The following is a 21421-nucleotide window of genomic DNA, read 5'->3' on the forward strand; positions in this document are numbered from 1 at the left end:
TTTATCTAGCCTTTATGGATTTTCCCACTGCCTTTGATTCAGTGAACAGAACCAAACTTTAGCTAATGCTGCTGGATCAAGGAGTGGACCCCCCATTGGTAAGTATTTTGTACTCATTACATGTAGATCTTTCAGCCAGAGTCTGTTTAAATTCTCAGGGCAAGGTCTCCTGATTTTTCTTTGAAGAGTAGGGTGAGGCAGAGGTTTATAATGGCTCCTTTAGTATTTATTTGATATATTAATGGTCTAACAGCCCATTTATCTTTATTTCACTCAGATATCCCAAGAATAGCATTACTGTATGCTGATGACACTGTATTGTTAGCCCTCATCTCAAATGCATTGAGACATCTGGTGGACTGTTTTGCTTCTTTTATGCATAATCTGAATGCAAAAACTAACTATACAAAGTCACACATTATATCTTATGGTCCTGGTAAACTAAGGATAAATAAAATCAGTATTATTGGACAAGAATTAACCTCATCGATGCTTGACATATTCTTCTCCTGTGCTGGGCCTTAATAGAACTGAGTGTGGTCATGACGAGCTCAGCTCGTCATGAGCATCGAAGGGGTTAACAAGCGTTAATAACTTTTGTTATCTAGGGTTAACCTTTTGCTCCTCTGGATCGTGGAATCCCCATCTTGCTCAAGCGAGTCCTAAGCTTAGTAGATCGTCTGGCACAGTTTGAAGTCTTACTAGTCCTGATCTTAGGGGTACCTTCCTGGCACCCTTGTATATGGTGGCTTTTGTGTGGAGCTCTATAAGACTGGGTCCGGTTTTCCAACACCCGGGAAACCCCGGTGCCGGGACAAGGGCCCAAATGAGGCTGATTGGATGTATGATATATTGGGATTAGGAATTCATATCACTAACATATCCTCCACTCAAATTACTTTCATATTTCACTACACTAATTCACCACTAATCCTTTATGAGTTCTGGAGTAGCATGCTGCTCGATGAAAAAGCGCTTCAACACCCCATCATGGGTAGCAAGCGCTATATAAATGCATACCTTTTTCTCTCTTCTATCCCTCCACTATCCTTCTGAAACCAAATAACTGACTAACATATCCACCAATCAAATTACTTTCATATTTCACTAAACTAATTCATAACTAATCCTTTATGGGTTCCAGAGTAGCGTGCTACTCGTCGAAATAGCGCTTCAACACGCCATCAGGGGTAGCAAGCACTATATAAATGCAAATCTTTGTCCCTCTACTATCCCTCCACTATGCTTCTGAATCCAAATAACTAACATATCCTCCAATCAAATTACTTTCATATTTCACTAAACAATTATACCACCAATCCTTTATGGGTTAAGGCATGCTACTCGCCGAAAAGTCGTTCGATGCATCGTCAGGGTAGTAAGCAGTATACAAATGCAATTACAATAAAATACAATCGTGGGTGACGTGGACTAGGCCTCTACCTCTATAGACACATTTGGCTGTTCGTGTGCAGACTCCTGCTTGCAAGCCCCGGGTTGCGCAGCAAGCTCGGTTTGAAGCAGGAGGACTATTGCTTCAGTTTGTTCTCGGAATATTCCATTTTCTGATTTAAGAAACTGGGCTAAGCACAAGACTCGCGGGATGCTTCATTAAGCACAATTGAGTCTCTCCAGGGAACACGAAGGAAGAACTATTGCGCTTGCCCTGAACTATTATTAGGCACGACCTCGCGCTCCTGACACCATGTTTTGTTTATGTGCCCAACAAGCGCTAATCCCGCGACTAGCTATTAATAATTAGCGATGGCATCATAAAACCCGCGCGCGCTGCGCCTAATACCGGGCACCTCCTGCAGATACCTTTCTAACTTTGTCCGTGGCCGCGTCACTCTGCACGTTACGCGCGAGCACAAAGGCCGTCGAACTTTTCTTTAGATGTCATTCAGGTGCATTAAAGTGAAATATTCCCCGCATGTGGCACGCGGCCTCCTGGCTGCTGTGAGGCATGCCTTCGGCGCATGCTGGATAGCAGGCTGGAGGCGTTTGCGTTGGAACCTTGGCATTCATCAGGGTTATTTATGTTGCACTTAAACGGAGAATGAATCATGCAGCCATTTAAAAGACTAATGCACAAAACACGTCAGAACTGTTTATGTTGTTGGTTCTTTCCTCCCTTCTAGAGTCGATATACAGCCAAAGTGTTACCGTGGAGGGGAGAGAAGTCTTGTTTAACATCTGGGATTTTCCGTATTCACAGGTAAATAAATTCACAGAAATTAGAGCCTGGCAGTGTGGAGAACAGCCTCACCCTTCCAGCCTGCCAGGGCCTGCCTGCTCTCCAGGCTCAGACACTGCATGCCCCCTCTCTCTTTATCCCATACTAGACCTTTCTGAATTATCTTGCATTTATTGTTTCTGACTCTTTTTACATAACACTGTGCCGTGCGTTCTCCACTCTTTCTGTGAAACACATGTTCTAGTGTGACTCCCGAGCCTCCACTTCATGCTCTGACCTCTATCTCCACTACACTGAATAATGCTTTCCTCTTGCAGTGTTTGTGCGTTTTTGGAAACGAACTGTATCATATCCCTGTCCCCTTACCCCCGTTTGACACATACACAGATTCTTGAGGTATACAGTCATATGACTTGCTCACACTTTGCTTCGTCCTGGTAGGCTGCCTCCGCACTGTCTCCATCACCTCTCTAGTCTTCTGAAGGGTGGATTCCAGAAGTGGAAACATTGCTCCAGCCCAGGAGAAGCTTTGCTCATGGCTGCATTGAGCCTAAGCTGTCACCTCCAAGTATCTCTTGCAGCAATTCATAATCGTCCCTTTGGGTTTAGAGATGCTTGTATGACACATAAAGAGCCATCCCTCCCCTAATAGCTCCTCCATTTCATTTTACTTACGCCCAGGGTCGGATTGGGATCACAATTCGGCCCGGGCACTGACGAAAACAGTGGCCCACATTCAAGAGGCGTGGCCCATATTTAAGGGGCGTGGCCCACATTCAAGGGGCATGGCCCACATTCAAGGGGCGTGCCCTTTCATGAAACACTATTTGCACAGACAAGGAATGAAAGTGGGAGGATACTGTTCTTGCACAGGACACAGGGCAAAGGTGCCAATGGCCTACATGCTGAGCAACTAAAAAAATAGCAAGGCCCCTTTCTGTCACAAAAATATTCCAGCCCTCCAGCACAGGAGCACCTGAAAAGCAGCAAAACCCCTGCTATTACTAACCTACTTAGCCCTCCCCAGACCTTCAGCTCAGGAGCACATGAACAGAGGTAAGGCCCCTGCAATTAGTAAATTAACCAGCCCTCCAGGCCTCTGGAAAATGTCCTGGCAGGGGAGCACAAAACACAGCTTTCCGGGTAGCCAGGGGGGAGGCTGAGGTGAAGCTGGTGCATGGGAAGTGCCTTCCCAGTGTGTTCTGGCAGTTTGAGTGTTTACCATTTACTGTAGTATTACCCTTGTACCTGTGTATGGTACCCTTTTGTAACTTGCACACGTCACTTTTCTCTGGTATCACACTGTTTGCTACCTCTCACTTTTTTTTGCTTTAGATACTTGCACAAGTGCCACCATTGCCTACGTAACGTTTGTTCTTGTGCTGGAGTGCCTGCCATTTATTGCAGTATTATACCTCTACTTGTACTTTGTACGCTTTTGTAACCTGCACACATATCACTTATTCCTCCTGTAATGTACCGATTGCTACCTCATGTATTTTGGTTGCTCACTATTGTCACTTTTGATTCATGTAACTTAACATTTGCTTTTGTAATTTGTCCACTTGTAATTTTTCTCCTCATGTATTATTGCTGTTCCTTGTGTGAAGCGCTCCGACATCTTCGGGTAAAGTCCGCGCTATATAAAATTGTATAAATAAATAAATAAAATAAAAAAATTCCAAACAACACCTGGCCCCCACAGCAAGACCCATTCTTCCTCGCCCACTATGCCCTGAATGTGAAGGGCTGTGGGCGAGGTGTTAAGACTAACACCGTTTCTGGGCTGCATGGGCGCCAGGGGGCCGATGTGCAAATGGCTCAAAGGCCTGAGAAACACCTGGCCCCCAGGGAGGACGATTATTGCAAAAAATCACCCCTCCCCAGCCCAGCCTCAGCTTTGATTGCTTGGCAGGGTAGGGGTGAAGGAGAGGCCACAGCTGACAAATGCTGTCCGGCGGGCTGCTTTCATTTTCTCTGTCTGTCTCGTGCCCTCCGTGGGCCGTTTTTTTTCTCCCCTTTCCTAGTCCACTCTCTGTGGACTGGGACAGGGGAGAAAAAAACGGCCCACAGAGGGCACTGAGGCACCGGCCCTTCGGCCCATTCCCGAATGCCCGCCTTGCCAATCCGCCCCTGCTTACGCCTGCACTCGCATACACCAGTCCATGGAGCGATGGATACCTACCACCCGTCTACCACCTGCTTTTCCTCAGAATCAACACTGTTTAGTTGAAATCGTGACCTATCACCGAAGCAGTTCTCAACTCAGTTTAATTACATGGTCTACCCCTCAAGGCTGCTTAACTGCTGAACAGTGTGTGAATCCTCTGAAAACATTAGAGCTCTGGAAGAAATCTACGTTTACACCTATCAAGCCCCCACCAAATGCATTCTCAGCCACAATTTTGAGAAGGCTGTTTTACTACTGTGTCTGAGAAAAAGTGCATATAATCCGCAACAGTAGCATAATAACTGATTTCCTTTTCAAATTGTGGATGTGTACTCTGTGGGTGCGGTGTGATTACCTTATGGCCACTGGACAAAATGAAAATCACTTAAGGTTTCCTTTTCAAATCACGTCATGTCCTGTGCTTACGTGCACAGTGTTCACACCACCCGGATGATGCTTTAGAGTGCTGCAAGGTAACAGAACATGGAAGGAAGGATGGGTGGGGGGTACAAAAGGATTGAAGGACGACATGTATCATTTACCGATGACAAACCTTCACTCTAAACTATAATCTACGCACTTGAATAATAGGTGTATAACTCAGTGGCATACATTGCATCTTCCTAAGAGAAATACAAGGATTTGTTGGGGCTTTGCTTGGATTAGAAGCTGTGAGCTATCTTGCCTGTTGAAAGAGTTGAAGAAAGGTTACAGATAAATTGGGGCTAATTCCATCTCTTCATCTGGTTTGCCCCGATTGGCTTTGATTGGCCAAGTCCTCCTCGTGACGTTGGAGTGAGGTGTGTCCAAGCAAGGGAGTACCTAGAAAATTAAAAGACCCCCGCCCCCACTTTGAACCATAGCTCGTATGGTACCAAGCAAGTCACTGCAACCCACAGCAGAAGAGCTCTCTTGTCTCTTCCATCCAAGCATCTATCCATTCATCTTTTCATCATTCCACCTACCCACTAATATCCACGTTTTTACCTTTACATTCTGTCATCCATTCTTTCATCCATGATACAGTCTGTCACCATTCTGTCTTGTCTATCCATCTGTCTGCCCAGCTATATCAAAACCTATCTATCTCTAAACCTATCCACCCATCTCTAAATCTATCCTTCCAGTCAACCATCCCTCCATCCACTCTTTCAGTCATCCATCCACCTACCCACACTTTCCCTCATCCATACACCCATCCCTAAGCTTATCCATCCACCCTTTCACTCTATCTGTCATTCATCCACTCATCCTCCATTTCACTTATCAATCCACCCTCCCTTTCACTCATCCATCCATCCATCCACCCATCCATTTACCCTCTCACTCATCCATCCACACTTTCACCCCTCCATCCACTCACCCTTTCACTCATCCATTCATCAATCCATCACCTTTTTCAATAATCCACCATTCTTCCACTCATTCACCCTTAAACTCATCCTTTCACTCATTCATCCTTCTATTCATCCACCCGTTTACTCACCCATCCATCCACTCACTCACCCTTTAACTTAAATTATAAACCTTTGTCTTCCACGCTGCACACAGAAGAAGCCGCTTGGCCACCGTGCGCTCAATAAATACCTTATTCATTCATTCATTCAAGCCCAGAAGGAGTTCCACCCCCACCACCTGCTGCAGCTGCTATAGCGAGCGTTCACGATGCCCCTGTGTGTGGCCCTGTCTCGTTGCAAATAAAAATGAGAGTCCTGAGTAGGTCAATAGTCTCAGTCTGGCTATGGCCAGAATTTCCACAGTTTGACTGTGGCTGTTACACCAGAAGCTTTCTAGTGTAATACCGGCAGAAACTGCTGACCACAGTCATCAGTCAACTTCTCCTCGTGCAAGACAGCAACTTGCAACATTTACTGGTGTTGCCAACATGACTGGTGTCTGAAGAGCCCATTAACAGTAAAAAACTGCTGTGTCCTTTTAGCTCTGAGAAGTGGAATGCTTGTCCTGTAGAAGCTGCGGCTTACTTCTGTGGCTGGAGCAAGGTTGTTTCACGCTCTTAGTAAAGGTACAGAAGTGGAGGACATTCTCTGACAGAGATATGCACCCATCCTGCTCCCCAACCAGCAGTTATACAATGCACAGCGTAATGACCAGCCCCATTCCATCTTTTTCCTCAATGGGGGAATTGTAAGCGCACTACTCACCCGTGAGGGTCACAATGCACTTGGGGGCGGGGGGGAGATGAGACGTAGCAGCTACGTTTAGTCGAAGAGCCAGGTCTTGAGTGTCTTCTTGAAGATGTTCAAGGAGGGGGGCGCGTCTGAGGTCAATCGGGAGCTCGTTCCAGGTTTTGGCCGCAACGTAGGAGAAGGCTCTTCTGCCTGTTCTGGCTCTGCGGATACGAGGGGCTTTGTCAAGGGCAGCGGATCGGAGGTTTCTTTTGCTTAGGTGGAAGGAGATTCTTTTGTTGAGGTATTGGAGTCCGGTGTTGTGGAGACATTTGTAGGCGTGGGTGAGTATCTTGAAGGTTACTCTCTTTTCAACGGGGAGCCAGTGGAGGTTTTGCAGGTGTTGGGTGATGTGTTTGTGTCGAGGGATGCCGAGTACGAGTCTGGCTGCGGTGTTCTGTATGGTCTGGAGCTTGTAGAGTAGAGACTTGTTGATCCCGGCGTAGAGGGAGTTGCCGTAGTCCAGTCTGCTGGTTATGAGTGCATGGGTGACGTTCTTTCTAGATTCAGGGGACATCCATTTGAAGGTCTTTTGGAGTATGCAGTGTGTTCAATCAGCTGGAGGGTACAGCGTTGAACTGATGGGTCATGGAGAGGGAGGAGGAGTCGAGAATGATGGCGAGGTTCCGGGCATGGTCGGGGGGGTGGGAGGGCTGCAAAGGGCGGTGTGCCACCAGGTAATGTCCCATGCAGAGGGGGAGGGTCCGAGGATGAGAATCTCTATCTTCTCTGAGTTGAGCTTCAGGCAGCTGCTGGTCATCCAGGATGCAATGTCTTTTATTCCTTCCTGGAAGTTGAGTCTGGTGGCGGTGGGGTCTTTGGTGAGGGAGAGGATGGGCTGGGTTCATCGGCGTAGGATACTATGCTGAGTCCGTGCTGTCTGACAATGGCAGTGAGGGAGTCCATGTAGACATTGAAGAGAGTGGGGCTCAGCGATGATCCTTGGGGTACTCAGCAGTTGATTTCCGTGGGTTTGGATAGGAAGGGAGGTAGTTTGATTCTTTGGGTTCATCCGGTGAGGAATGAACGGATCCAGTCGAGAGCTGTTCCTTGTATGCTGGCGTTGTGGAGTCTGGCGGTGACTTTGCAGTCGGAGACAGTGGCGAATGCTGCCGAGAGGTCAAGCAGGATCAGGGTCGCGGTTTGTCCTTTTTTGAGGAGGGTGCAGAAGTTGTCTGTGGTGGCGAGTAGGGCGGTCTCGGTGCTGCGGTTGCTGCGGAATCCGGATTGGGAGTGGTCGAGGATGGAGTTTTCTTCGGTGAATTTGGTTAGTTGTGTGTTGACGGTCTTCTCTGTGACTTTGGCCGGGAATGGGAGGAGGGAAATGGGCCGGTAGGTCTTGAGGTCCATGGGGTCATCTGAGGGCTTCTTGAGCAGAGGTCCGACTTCTGACCGTTTCCAGTCATCAGTAAAGATGCCGGTCTTGAGGGTGGCATAGATGGTGCCTCGTAGTTCTGGAGCGATGGCAGTGACAGCTCCCTCCTTGATGTTAGAGCATTTGTTGGGTGACCGGAATCTCAGGATGACAATTAGGAGGGCTGTAGTCCTGAGCATTAGAGGAGGAGGTGGGTGGTTAGTTCAGGTCTCAAAATATACTTTAGAGGTATATCAAAATATAGGCTATTGACTCTGCTGTGTAAACCTTGGGTCTCTACCTTTAACACATATAGGGGTAGTTAGAGATTATACTTTGCTTTGTGGTCTTTAGAGGATGTGTAGGTAGCTATGTGTGTGTGTGCATCTTGGGCGGTGCTTAATTTGAGCCGGTGGGGTCCAACGGCACTCTTTTTTCTGGACCAGGACTAGTTTGTCATCATTAGCTTTTTACACAGAACAAGACAGAGAAAGGCAGCAACGTGGGAAAGAAAGAGGAAGCGAAAGATGGAATAACAGTGGCAAAAGGAGAAAGTAGAGATGAAAAGGAACCTGCAGGAGTGGGATAACACAGCAGGGAAAAGCATGGTGGTGGAAGAAAAAGGCGTGAGGTAAAATGCAGCCTTTGTATAAGGCACACCGACATTCAGCAGTTCCACCGGGGGATTCTGAGGAAAACTTTGTGCCCCACCATTTAATTTTTTACAAATTAAGCACTCTTGGGGGGTGAAGAATGGTCTTTTGTTGGCCATTAAAAGGTATTTTAAGCAGGTTTGTTGATTGCATGTGGTAGGGGGTCTGTTGGTGTGGATTTGTAGAGCATGTGAGGTATTAAGGACATGCACCATGGCTTAACATTTGACTCCAGTAGAATTCGTACCTTTGTGTTTTGGTGTAAACTATGTCTTCTCTTTTCTAGTTGTCCACCCGCAGCTTATTTGTGGCTTTTAATTGTTAGTTTCTGTTTTCAAAACCGAGCTACATCTTCTCTATAAATGTTTGTATTCTTCTCTATAACTGACCATACGTCCCTGGTATTTTCTGAACTTATGTTCATTATTAAGAAGATTCGCCTTCATATTTCCCAGGCCTTGCAATATTCTCTGCCGTTTCCTTGTACATTGCAAGCACGTCACGCGTTTGTGGCTCAGGGCAGGCACTGAAGAAAAGTAGTCACTTCTCTGCCAAGGGACTGGGCCTGGCTGCACCACACTCTTCACAGGCACGAAATAATACCAACACTCACAGAGTGAAGTGAATCTGCTCAGCGCTGGCATGGACCACTCTCAAAGTCGTGCAGGGACTTAGGGGCTATTGGCAGACTGGTTGTAAACTCGGTGAGCCCTGAAGGAAAGTAGGAATGGAAGCCTCCATGGCACTTTAGGCTCCACCTCATGCTTTTATTTCACAATGATCTAATAAATATACAATGATGTGCCAATGCTCTGAAATTACATGCAATTTAAGAAATTCAAAAGCAAAGTTAGAAATAAGCTGATGCAAAAATCGCTAAAAGAGTGGGGAATAACCCCTGTTTGGCTTTTGCCCTTACCGATGCTTTCTCACTACATTAATTGATTTCCAGATTTTGTTTTGCAAGATGATGGGCATTAGTTCGGTGGTAAAGGCCCAGACACGTTTCCCTTGGACAAGCCAAAGTCCACTTTTTGCCGGAATGTCCATTTGTCTTCTGCATTTAAGGCGCGAGGAGGACTTATGTTAATATTGTAAAAAATTCCCATTTGCTCATTTTGAGACTGCACTTGCACAGGAGTACATGAGAGCATCTTGGCGGCGGCTTTTATGTTACACCTAAGTGAAGAATCCTTTCTGATTTGCACTTCCCTATCTGGTAGACATCTTATCCAATGCACTGGGCAATCTCTGTAAATTCATTCTCTTAAACAGCATCCCTTACCTGCAGCGATCATGTTCAGCTAAAATCCATGTATTGAAAAACCATGTTCTGAAGTGCATGAATTCCAAATATAACGTGAGAATCTATGCATGCACCACAAGGAGATTCTAGACCGTTTTCCATGTTTCTCTTCGGGGATTGTCATTTGTTGTATCTAGTGCTATCTATATTTAGCATATGTTTAGGCGTGTTTAATGATCTTCCTCCTCTCCATGTTTACCAGGAACAAACTGATGAGAGCTGTGCTGAAGAGGAAAAGAGGATGCAATGGGCTGATGGCTTTGTTGTGGTGTACAGCATCTGTGACCGTGCCAGCTTCAACATGATTCGCCACAAGGTGCAGCATATCAAGGCCACCAAGGAGTATCTGGGGCTGGAGAAACTTCCAATTGTCATTGTGGGCAACAAGCGGGACTTGCACCACCGGCGCACTGTCTCCAGCGAGGAAGGCCGGCTCTTGGCGCTCTCTATGGATTGCGAGTTCTACGAAGTGTCGGCCGCTGAAGCATATCACGGCACCCTCTTGGTTTTCCATGGACTTGTGGATAAGATCAAAGAGTCCAAAATGGTCTCAAAGAAGGGAACAGGCATACGTGGCATTGTGAAGAGCATGTCAGCTGTTTTCGCTAGGAGGAGGACAGACTCACTCTGAAATCTTTTGGTCTTGTTCACGGTCACTTGCATTTTTATATTCTACCCATTTCCCTCACGTGGGATTACCGCCTGGGATCCGGTTGTGATGGAGCCATGTTTAAACTGGCTCTTCTTCAAGACAGTGCTCTGGATGTAACTTTAGGGCATCGGTCCTACTGCTTATTGTTGTGGAGCTTTGTCCTATCAAGAAGGGGTGAGGGCCTAAGTCAATCTCAATGTCCACTTTATATTTATAGCTAAACATAATTTTTGTTTCCTGTATCTAAGCGTGGTCCGTTTGGCAGCGAAGGGAACAAAGAGGTGAAGTAGTTTTGCTCAGGGCTACACTGGTGGGAATGTTTGGAAACACTCGGGACCTTTAGTTCCACAGTCCATAACTTTGCCCCTAGACCACATTTCCTTCTAAGTCTTAGTTCTACAATTAAATGCCTCTAGTGGGCGATATTGTTCATCAGTCACTGCGCTGAGTATAATATTCTGCTGTCCTTGATACGGCTTTTGTCCAGTCTGTCTGAAGTCTATAGGGCTTTAACACATAATGATTTTGCAATGTGCCTTCAGCCAGGCTCACAAAGTTCTGCTGCTGTATATGCTGCTCTGGTTTTGAAGAGGTTTGCGTTAGTGCTGTATGTCTCCCAATAAGATGAAGCTTTGATTAAGACAGCTACATTGCCAAGTTCCTTCCACAAACTCTGTGAAACAGTAGAGCCATCAGCTGTTCCTAAATGCAAGATGAGCATTAATTGCCATCATTTCCACTGGACATGAGTTACAGAGGTCAGTCCCCAGCATTGTCATACTCTGTCTACTGACATCCTCTTCTATAGGCGACTTAAGAGCGGACGCAGGTATTGATCGGGCCAGTGAAATGCCCGGTGTGTGTCCTCCGAGCTTGCTTTCTGGCTCTGGATGTCTTTGTGGACTGTCGCAGACTCATAAATGCACATCCTCACATGAGACAACATTCACGAATTGCTGAGGGTCTGTTGTGTGGTTTTGACATACCTTCTTTTAGCTGCATTGATTCAAATGTTCGTTCCTAATCCGAATCCTTTTTCACAACGCACAGAGTTTGGAGTCAAACTGGAAGTAAGGCATTTTGGTAAAACTCTCACTGAATGCTGTGCCAAACCTTTGGGCGAAGGCGAGGTTCATGTTTAATGCCTTCCTGAGACTAAATCATGAAATAAGCAATAGTGCAATGTACATAAAGACCATTCCCTTAGTAAATGATATATCCTTCACAGCTACACTGTAGGTGATTCCTCAGTCATTAGCTGATATCAGTTTAGGCAGCTTTCATGCAGCTTAACCACCATTCAGGTAATCAACAACATGACCTAAAGAGAGCAGTTTGCGGAGTACCAAGCATCTGAACGGTGCAATCCATTTTAGATGGTTTTTGAAACAGTGCTTTGGGTGCCACGGGCAGAGTAGTCTGCCTATGATGGAGATGTCTCCAGATTCTATGCAGTTTTCAGTTTTAAGTGCTCCAATGTTCACCAGTTTAAAAGGTTGATGCAGTGTTCCTAAAGCCTGGACATCCATTTCATAATCTAATGCCACGCTTAATTCTGATTGGCTCGCGCAGCCACAAATCGTGCTTACATCTACCTTATAATCTTATCATATTTTCCGGGTGTAAACACAACAATCTATTTAGAGTGCAAAGGACAATATTCTTCTCTTTCTCTAATAATTTCATTTCGTATGGACTCTTTCAGCACTTTTCTTCTAAGAGGCAATCATGTAGGATGGTGTAAAACAGCCTCTGGCGTTGCCACAGCTTGGCTCCACACAAAGAGGAGACCCCTCGTCCTCTTCTGCAACTTAACTTTCTCCTACTTCTGTTTGTTAATTTTCGGGAGAAAATGTGGCTTGTTAGTAACTGCCAAGTACAGTTTCAGTTGTGTGCGACTGTTACAAAGTGAGCAACTTGTGGACTTTGTTCTAAAGTGTGTGTAGGGTTACACACAGAAAAAGAGAATTCCATTGAAACTGCTTCTCTGAAACGTCTATCGTGTCTTAAAGTCAATTTATATTTTTGTAATATTTGAAGCATGTAAATAGACCAATTTCCGTGTACATATATGTCTATATTCATAAAGTATACTCGTTTTTAGAGCAATCATCTATAAAAAGAAATGTTTTGATTTTAAAGAGAATTCGCCTTTCATTTTTCTTGTTCATTTTAAAGCTTGTAGCCTCATAGGCACGCTTTTGCCCTACACTTTAGTTGTGAGGTTGCTACATGCAGTGTTATGCCCAGCCTATCATAAGCAAAGATTCCCTAAGAATACTTCATTTCCATATGGAAAACTCGTGTAACTGGCCTGCATTTCAATTATTTAAGGCAATTTGATGGGGGTCGGGGAATCATAGTGGTGAAGAGCATCAAAGGGTATTCACCTATGGAGCCAATAGGCTTTTCTTCTAGATCTTTATCCCTGAGGGAGACTTATGACTATGGACATGGAAGCACCTTATTTTAACTCACCAAAGACAAAAATAAGCATCATCCAAGCATCTGTTAGTTCTGTGCACCAAAAGGTTATACTCCTATTTTACATCCCCATAGCATGCGTTGTCTATGACAGGGGGCAGGGTGCATGAAGCTGACAAGGAACACGTGGTGTAGAAGAAATAAAGATTACCAATAAGTAATTTGGGGATTCCGGGTACCAGTCATTGCTCTATCAATGTACTAAGCAAGTGACTCCTCCACCATACAAGGCAGAAAGAATGGGCCATGCACTAACATACCAGAGGAAAATCATGTACAAACCAGAGCACTGCAAAGGGAAATGCGCAAACTAGAGAAAGAGCCCCTCAGCTGCGGAGCAGTAATCTAGAAGAGCTCCACATACCATTCAAGGACAACATTTAGAAGATGCAAACATTTAAAAATATGCAAGGCTAGACTGGACCAACAAGGATTGACTCAAAATCAGTGCCTCACCTCAGACAGCCAAGACAACGCAAATACATTCACCTCATTGTGCAGCATCAACAGAACCACTGACCCAGAACAACCTATAAACCCTATGAGACTCTGCAGTCAGCAGGCCATGAACCTCACCCTTGGTATAGAGGAACGTCTTTGAACACAAACCTCTGCAATGCAAGAGTGCACTGGAGAATAGGTACTCTGGCCCTATAAAGCAGAGGCCCAATCCTAGGGACACCGCACTAACCATAGATGCTGACAAGACCACTATGATGGGGCAGAGAGCCAAATCAACCAAAAAATCCAGCACACTGGAACAAAAACAAGTTTCGGAGATACGCAACCAAGGATAGTTTCCAATAGCATACCTGTATGCTCCCGGCAAAACCAAAATGGGGCCTTGCAGAGTAAGCTTTCATGACCAGGAAGCCACTGAACAAAGGGAAACTGGGAAACAGGTGACAAATTATTATGCATAGAGTTCCACAGGGATGGAAAAAAACAGAAAGGTTTGCTGCAGTCCGACTAAGCTGTGTGTGCCTGGCCCAGCTTGAGAAAAACAATAGGAAGGTCATGGCAATAGGCGATCTATAGGGCATCGCATCCCAGAGCCCCAAACCTCTCCAAGAGAGCCCCAAAAAGTAGGGGAAGGTGCAGACACCCTGAATAGCACCAAGGGCCATACCTACCACCTCGATGCAACCCAGGTCCGGAGCATGGCAAGAGGTCCACAGAAGGAAAACAGATTTAAAGGTTTTCAGCATGTGGTTGTTTATATCACATTCGTGTGCACACTTCAGCCATCTAGTGTTGGGCCAGGACATTGCATGTTGTTTTGAGGTGACTTGTGATACCTCCCTCAAAACCCACAGTGTAACAGAACACAGACTCCACGTGAGATTGTTTTTTTCTGCCATCGGGGTTGGACATTCGTTTGAGTGCACCGGTATTTGTGCACTAGAGAATCCTAAAAGGTTGACACGGAGATACTGGAACAGTGACTTTCAACATGTGAGGACATTTTGTTACTGCTGAACGCTTGCGAGCCAAATCGTACGTAGACGCCTGGGGCCAGATTGGGTGAGAATGAGCCTTCAGTGGGGAGGATATAGTGAATACACCCTTTAAATTCTACCCTTAGTGTAAAAATAAGTTCCTATGATTTGACCTGCATTGTGTTAGTAACACTTGCCTCCTGAGAGACAATGATGTTCCCAAAGCCATGAGAAGCCTAAATTCTTCCTCGGAGCCAAAGACGTCTCGAGCTCCAAGGGTCAAGCTTGACATCAGGACGTCAAGCCTCAGCAGGAGAGCCCATTGAGTCACTTCAGAACGAGGATCGACTCTGAGATCAACTTCAAAAACAACCTCTAGCTCAACTCCGAGCAACCCCTGACGAAGACAATTGCGTCCAGCCTGACATACGGCAGAGGAAGCTTCACATTAACCCAGTCTCTGGCCATGTCCTTGCATGGCCTCATTCTCTTCGTTGCTAATCAAACACCATTTAACCTTTTAGAATTCAATTTCTGTACAGCATAGGGCTTACCCTCACTAAAAAAGAGTAAAGGGAACCCTGTGCAGATTAGCCAAATACATACTATGATCCATTGCCTATGGATGATGAAGACGACCCCTGGCACGATTAAAATGCAGACACTCCATACAATATCTGGACTCTGCACTGAGGTGCAGTGAGATCTCATGGGCTTGTCTTTCATTGGTGAACACCTCTTTGGACCACAGGTCTACTCTAGCCAAAAGAAAATTAACAAGCATTGGCAAAGCAAATAGGTCTCCACTATGCAAGAGATATTGTGTTTTAGTCATGCTATACACCAGCATGGCTGCAAGTTAGTGGCGTAGACGAGAGTGGCGTGGAGTGGAGAGACGTAGAATGGAGTGTTGTAGAGTGAAATAGAGTGTTGGAGAGTGGAGTAATTAGAATTGTATTTATACAGCGCTTACTACACCTGACAAGGTGTTGAAGCACTTTTTGGAGAGTAGAACACTACTCCATCACCCAAGGTGGATTAGTGCTGGATTAGTTGAGGCAAAAATTATTTATTACTGGAAGTGGTGGACATATGAGGCTGTTAGTTGGATGAACCGTTTAAAGGACTGCAAGAGGAGGGGAGAGTTTAGAAAGGGCTTATTTTGGAGTTCGTAGAAGTAAAAGAGGTTTAAGATAAGTCAGAGAGAGGAGGTAGGGGATATTTTGAAAAGAGGAATAGGCTAAGTCATAGAGTAGTGGTTTGGGGAGGTTTGAAGTAGAGTGTCATAGAGTGGTGTGGCATCGAGTCAAGCAGAGTGTTATGGAGAGGCGCAGAGTGGAGTTAACTGGTCTAGAGTTAAGTGGCATAGACTGGAGTAGAGTAGAGTGCCATATAGTAGTGTGATGAAGAGTGGAGGGGCTAAGACTGGAGTGTTGTGGAGTGGAGTAAAGTATCAAAGGGAAGTGCCATAATTTGGAGTGTCTTATAGTGGAGTAAAGTGGTATGGAGTGTAGCAGAGCGGAGGCCATATAGAGGCACAAATAGTTGCAGGTCTGAATGTCTTACAGTGGCATAGACTGAAGTGGTGTAGCGTGTCGTGCAGTGGCGTCAAGTTGTGTAGAATGTCAGACTGAAGTGTCATAGAGTGGAGTGGAGTACAGTGTGTTAGAGTGAAGTGGCATAGAGTTGACTGTCAGAGCGGAGTATCATGAAGTGGAGTGTCTTAGAGTGGAGTGGCATAGAGTGTAGTGTCTTAGAGTGTCAAAGAGTGGAGTAGCATAAAGTGGAGTGGCATAGAGTGTTGCAGACTAGATTAGAGTAGAGTGAAGTATTGTGGAATGTTGTAGAGTGAAGTACCATAGATTGGAGTGGAGTAGAGTGACGTAGAGTGGAATAGAGTAGATTGGTGTTGAGTAGTGGGGCATAGAGTAGAGTAGAGTGTCGTATTGTGAGGTGGTGTAGAGTGGATATGCATGGCGTGGTAGTAGAATGTCATTACAGACAACATATTTGCAATTGAAGTTACCTTCACATTTGCACAGACATACAGTTTAAGTGATAAAATTATATAGTTCACAAACAATAATGCTCCCATTACAAACAACACATTTTCAGTGAAATGACCATTACATTTGCACAGATCTACAATTTTACTGATAAAATTATACAGCACACAAACAATAATGTATGAAAATGGCATCACCTAGTGTAATGATTTGTTTTGGCCGTATTAAAATATTTGTTTCCACCACGAGACGTACAAAACAAATTACTTCATTTGTGCTTTCCTAATTCTGATATATTCTGAAATATTTGCACAGTTCCTGATTCTGAAGTTAGAGAAAGAAAAGTAAATACCAAGCTCCCTTGAAAGACAAAGCCTGACATTTGACCTCTGTCTTTGAATGCACAGCAAGTATGACAAGATAAGAACAACATTTGAACGCCTGTTTACAGAAAGTCAGAGAGTTTGTAAACAAGCGATGCTCCATGAGATGGACAAAGATAGACTTGGACGCCCTGAAACAAATAAAGCCAGCAAACAGACATCAAACAAATGTGAGTTACAAACCACAAAGAACATGGTGAGCAATGGACAGAATGCATTCCTTGGTAAGTTTTCAGAATATATCTCAAGAAGTCTTTAGCAACCAGACAGCTGTACGGACTATTAGGCTTCGACCTCAAAAGGAAACTGACACTGCAAAAGCTATTAAGTGCTCCAGCGTCAGGAACTGAAGTCTCTGTTTTGCACCCAGCAGTCGCAAGCAGCACCAAAAACAACAGGCACCCCACAATAACTACATTAACAGATGCATTAGCCCCAGGAAAGTTAATCCAAGCAATACACCAGAGTTGGTTTCGGTGGCAGCAGACGAGGTAAGACCACTGAAAGGCACCTTTGCTTTTAAACAATTACCTTCCACACAACACCCCTGACCACCCAAACACATGTGAGACTCCTAAGGTTATTCCTTCCCCAATGGAAGGATATAACCCTAAGGTTATATCCTTGGGGTTAAATCCTATATCCAGTGGGTGTTCACCATCATTGCCCATGGTTACTGCTTTGAATTTCTCCCAACCTATCCAAAATATTACCCTGCTGGCACAAAACTAGTCGAGACCACTTTTGGATACTGTTAGAAGAAGTGCAAGCATTACTGCAAAAAAGGAGATATAGAACCTACCCACAACATCAGCAAGGGCAAGAAGTCTATTCTCTGTACTTTCTTAACTCTCGTGAAAGACAGGACACTTCAGGTGGTACTCAGCCTCAGATCATACAATCAGTACATCACTTCAAAGCACTTCAAGATGAAAATTCTCCAAGAAGTCATTCCGCTGCTTCTTTGTGTGGACTAAATAGCGACACTCAGTCTCACGGATGCCTGTTTCCCCATGCGCTAGCACAGTGCAAGTACTTCAGGTTAATAGTATTCACGCAGGTCAGTATCAGTTCAAAGAACTACTCTCTTAGGACCTCAACAGCCCCTCGAGTGTTTACCAAATGACTGGTAGCAGTAGCATTGCATGTATTTGTATTTGTATTTGGTAAATTTATAGAGCGCGAATTGTTGCCCGGGGGCGTCCAAGCGCTGAGGAACCAACAGAGGTGGCCTGGTAGGATGACTAAGCAGAAAAATAGAAATTACTGCGGGAGTGAAATAGGAATGTTTTTAACTGCTTGCGGAACGAGGAGAGATTTGGGTTAGCTCTGAGATGAGGGGGGAAGGTGTTCCAGGTCTTAGATGCATTGTGGGTGAACGTCCTGCCACCCGACCTGGTCTTTTTTATCCTTGGGGCCAAGGCCATAAAGGCCTGGCCTGAGCGGAGGTTTCTGCTGGGATGCTAATGGGTGACTAAATCTCGGGTGATCATAGGACCTGTGTCCCAGAAGGCCTGATGGGCGATGCACATGGCCTTAAAGAGGATTCGCTGATGCACCGGCAACCAGTGCAGGCTGATCAGTCCAGCTCTCACTGATTGCCTGCGAGGAAGCTGGAGCAGCGTGCGGGCCGCACAGTTCTGCACTGTCTGAAGTCTGCGTGGGGTGTATTCTGGAGCACCGAGATAAAGAACGTTGTTAAAATCAAGGCGGGACTGTATCAGACCCTGAATGACAACCTGCTTAGCTTCCAAAGGTAGAATGGGGAGAATTTTTTTTAACATTCTAAGGAGGCCAAAACACGTAGCCGAAGGTTTAGTGGCCTGGATGTTGAAAGAAAGGGATCTGTCCAGCCACACCCGAGGCTCTTGATATTATCCTTTGGTGTCGGAGGGGTGCCTAGACAGGGGGGCCACAGCGAGTTGAAGAGACTGGGGTCTGAAGGGCCCATGAGCATCAGCTCCGTTTTATCTCCATTCAGTTTGAGAGATGAAGAAGACATCCATCTCTTTACCTCCACTAGGCATTCTCTGAGTCCGCCTGACATTGGCATGCCGACCTCTTGCGCCAATGAGACCACCAGATGGCTATCGTCCGCGTAAGAAACAATCTTAACCCCAAATGGACGGACGACCTCAGCCAAAGGCCTCATATAGATGTTGAAAAGAGCAGGGCTTAAGGAGGAGCCCTGTGGAACCCCGCACTTTAGTGGTCTACTAGTGGACACTGACTCCCCATCGAAAACTCGAAAGGAGCGGTCCTCCAAAAAAGATTTGAACCAAAGCCAGGCCTTATCTTTGATTCCGACACTAGACAGACGGTTCAGCAGGATGTCATGGCTGACCGTATCGAATGCCGCGCTAAGATCAAGGAGGATCACTGCCACTGATCCTCCTTGATCCAGGATTTTTCTGGATTCCTCAGTGACCATGAGGAGGGCGGACTCGGTTCCATGTTTGGGTCTAAAACCCGTTTGGGTGGGATCTAACAGTTGGTGGGTTTCTAGGAAGTTTACCAAATGGAGATTGATATATCTTTCCAGGATTTTACTCACCCAGGGGAGCAGGGAGATGGGCCGATAGTTTCCAAAATCGGAGGGGTCCAGATTAGTTTTTTTTAGCAACGCTCGGACCATGGCCCGTTTCCACCCAGGAGGGACAGTGCTGAAGGTGATGGATACGCTCAAGACATCCATAATGGTTGGCAGTATGCTCTGAGATGCTGACATTAAAACATCTGGCGGGCTGGGTCGTCAGGGGAACCGGATTTTACTTTCCGAGCTGTGGATTCTAGGGATGCAAGATCAAAAAGAGGGAAATGATCCAAAGTGGGTAGAAGCTGAGGAAAGGGGTTTGCCATGGATGTATTGGCTTGAACTGGAGGGGTGGTGACTATGGGGGGAAAGGATGAATACATTTTGTTTACTTTTTGATGAAAAAACTCTGCTACGTTATTACAGTGGGCTGTAGATTTAGTTTTGTGCAGACTAGGTGGGGGTTTGATAAGTTTTTTCACAATCTGAAAGATTTCTTTTGGTTTTGATTTGGCTAAGATGATTCTATTCGAAAAATATGCAGCTTGGGCAGCTTTGATTTCTGCTTTATAATCTTTGATTAGCTCTCGGTAGAGAATTTTTTGTCTTGGAGAGTAATCTAGACGCCATCGTCTTTCAGTTTTTCTAAATTGGCGTTTCTTTTCCCTAAGAGCCTCTGAATACCAGGGGGCGGTTTTATGGGGGCGTTTCAGCGTGATTTTTCTTTTAGGGAGGGTAACGTCAAGAGTTTGTGTAATCCAGTCTTCATAAGCCTGGTTGGCTAGACAGGGGTCATCATTCTGGAGGGGTTGGGTACCGGCGAGCTTAATGGTCCATTCATCCAAGACGAGACCAGGCTCTGGCGAGTCTTGTTGTAAGTCCAGTTGGAGGGGGCTTAAGTGCGGTCCATGCGAAGGGAACAAGTAGGTGGTCCGTCCATGGGAGGGGGACTGGAGGTCCAGCTACCAGGTCTGCACAGTTGCTGAACACAGGATCCAGCAAGTGGCCCTTAACGTGAGTTGGAGTTTTGACGTATTGAATAAGTTGCAGAGCAGCTAAGTCCTCTGTGAGAGTAGTGACTGTGTGATCCGAAACTGAATCAAAATGAAAATTAAAATCACCTAACAGAGTGAAATTAGAAGAGGTACTAACGCGAACAGCCATAGTCGAAGGGAGCTGGTTATGAAATTGCTTGGGGGACCTAGGGGGCGGTAGATTAGTGTTCCTGAGAAGCAGTGGTTGGGAGAGAGTTCAAGACTGAAGGCTAGGCTCTCACAGTCAGGGATTGTTTCTGAGATAACCCGGCAGTGAAACTGTTCACTATAAATAATTGCTATGCCTCCTCCTCTTCCCTCAGGTCGGTCCTGCCGGATGATTTGAAAGCCTGGCGGAAGGGCAGTTACTAGGGCAGGGTCGGAGTCTGTGGCGAGGCACGTTTCCGTCAGAAACACTATGTCCGGCTTGCGTTCTTCTAGTAGTAGGGCAAATTCCGTTCTGTGTTTAGGCAGGGATCTGCAATTTAGCAGAAACATAGAATACTCGTGTGTTAGATCTGGGGCCGGTTTAGGTTTAAGGTAGGATTTGCATTTCGAGCAGATTTGTGGAATATCTTCAGCGTGATAGGGATGCAAATGGCAGTCCATAGCAGGGGGCCTGAGGCTGTGGAGGGTTTCAACACTATAATGCTTGGGCTCCTGTGACTGACATATAAGGGGAATGGCCCTAGGCCCGGACTCGGCGCGGACGAGTGCAGACGAGCTTGCCTTAAGCGTGCCTTCGGCGCGCAAACGTTGTGCCCGCTGCGCTCGTCCGCTGCGCTTCCGGTAGCTGCACATATTTATAGTGTGGCTCGGATACAAGGGGCGTGGCCTCCAAGTGGGCGTGTCCCTTAGCTGGGCATGGGCAATGGCGGCGAAAAGTTTTGAAGGAGACTCTCCCGACTCAGCGCTAATTCCGCTGTGCGGGGCCATCTGCGCCAAGAAGATAAGGTGTCAAGAAGAGCAGTAAGTGCTTTTAAAATCACAGTATCACACAAGTTTAAAAAAAATAATGCAGGTG

At 45.8% G+C, this 21421-nt stretch overlaps 1 protein-coding gene across 1 annotated transcript in view; it reads left to right on the top strand.

Moving 5' to 3' along the window:
* The window catches only part of LOC147733545 (ras-related and estrogen-regulated growth inhibitor-like protein A), a 57217-nt gene extending 44558 nt beyond the window's left edge, over window positions 1-12659 (top strand). Inside the window, exons 3-4 of the mRNA XM_086958141.1 lie at window positions 2142-2218; window positions 10069-12659. Coding sequence (XP_086814267.1) covers window positions 2142-2218; window positions 10069-10497 — 506 coding nt within the window. The 3' untranslated portion in view covers window positions 10498-12659. The remainder of the gene's footprint in view (window positions 1-2141; window positions 2219-10068) is intronic.
* The last annotated feature ends 8762 nt before the right edge of the window (window positions 12660-21421 follow it).

This window comes from Lissotriton vulgaris, chromosome 2_1, assembly GCF_964263255.1.
Source record: "Lissotriton vulgaris chromosome 2_1, aLisVul1.2, whole genome shotgun sequence".
In the NCBI taxonomy this organism is placed as follows: Eukaryota; Metazoa; Chordata; class Amphibia; order Caudata; family Salamandridae; genus Lissotriton; species Lissotriton vulgaris.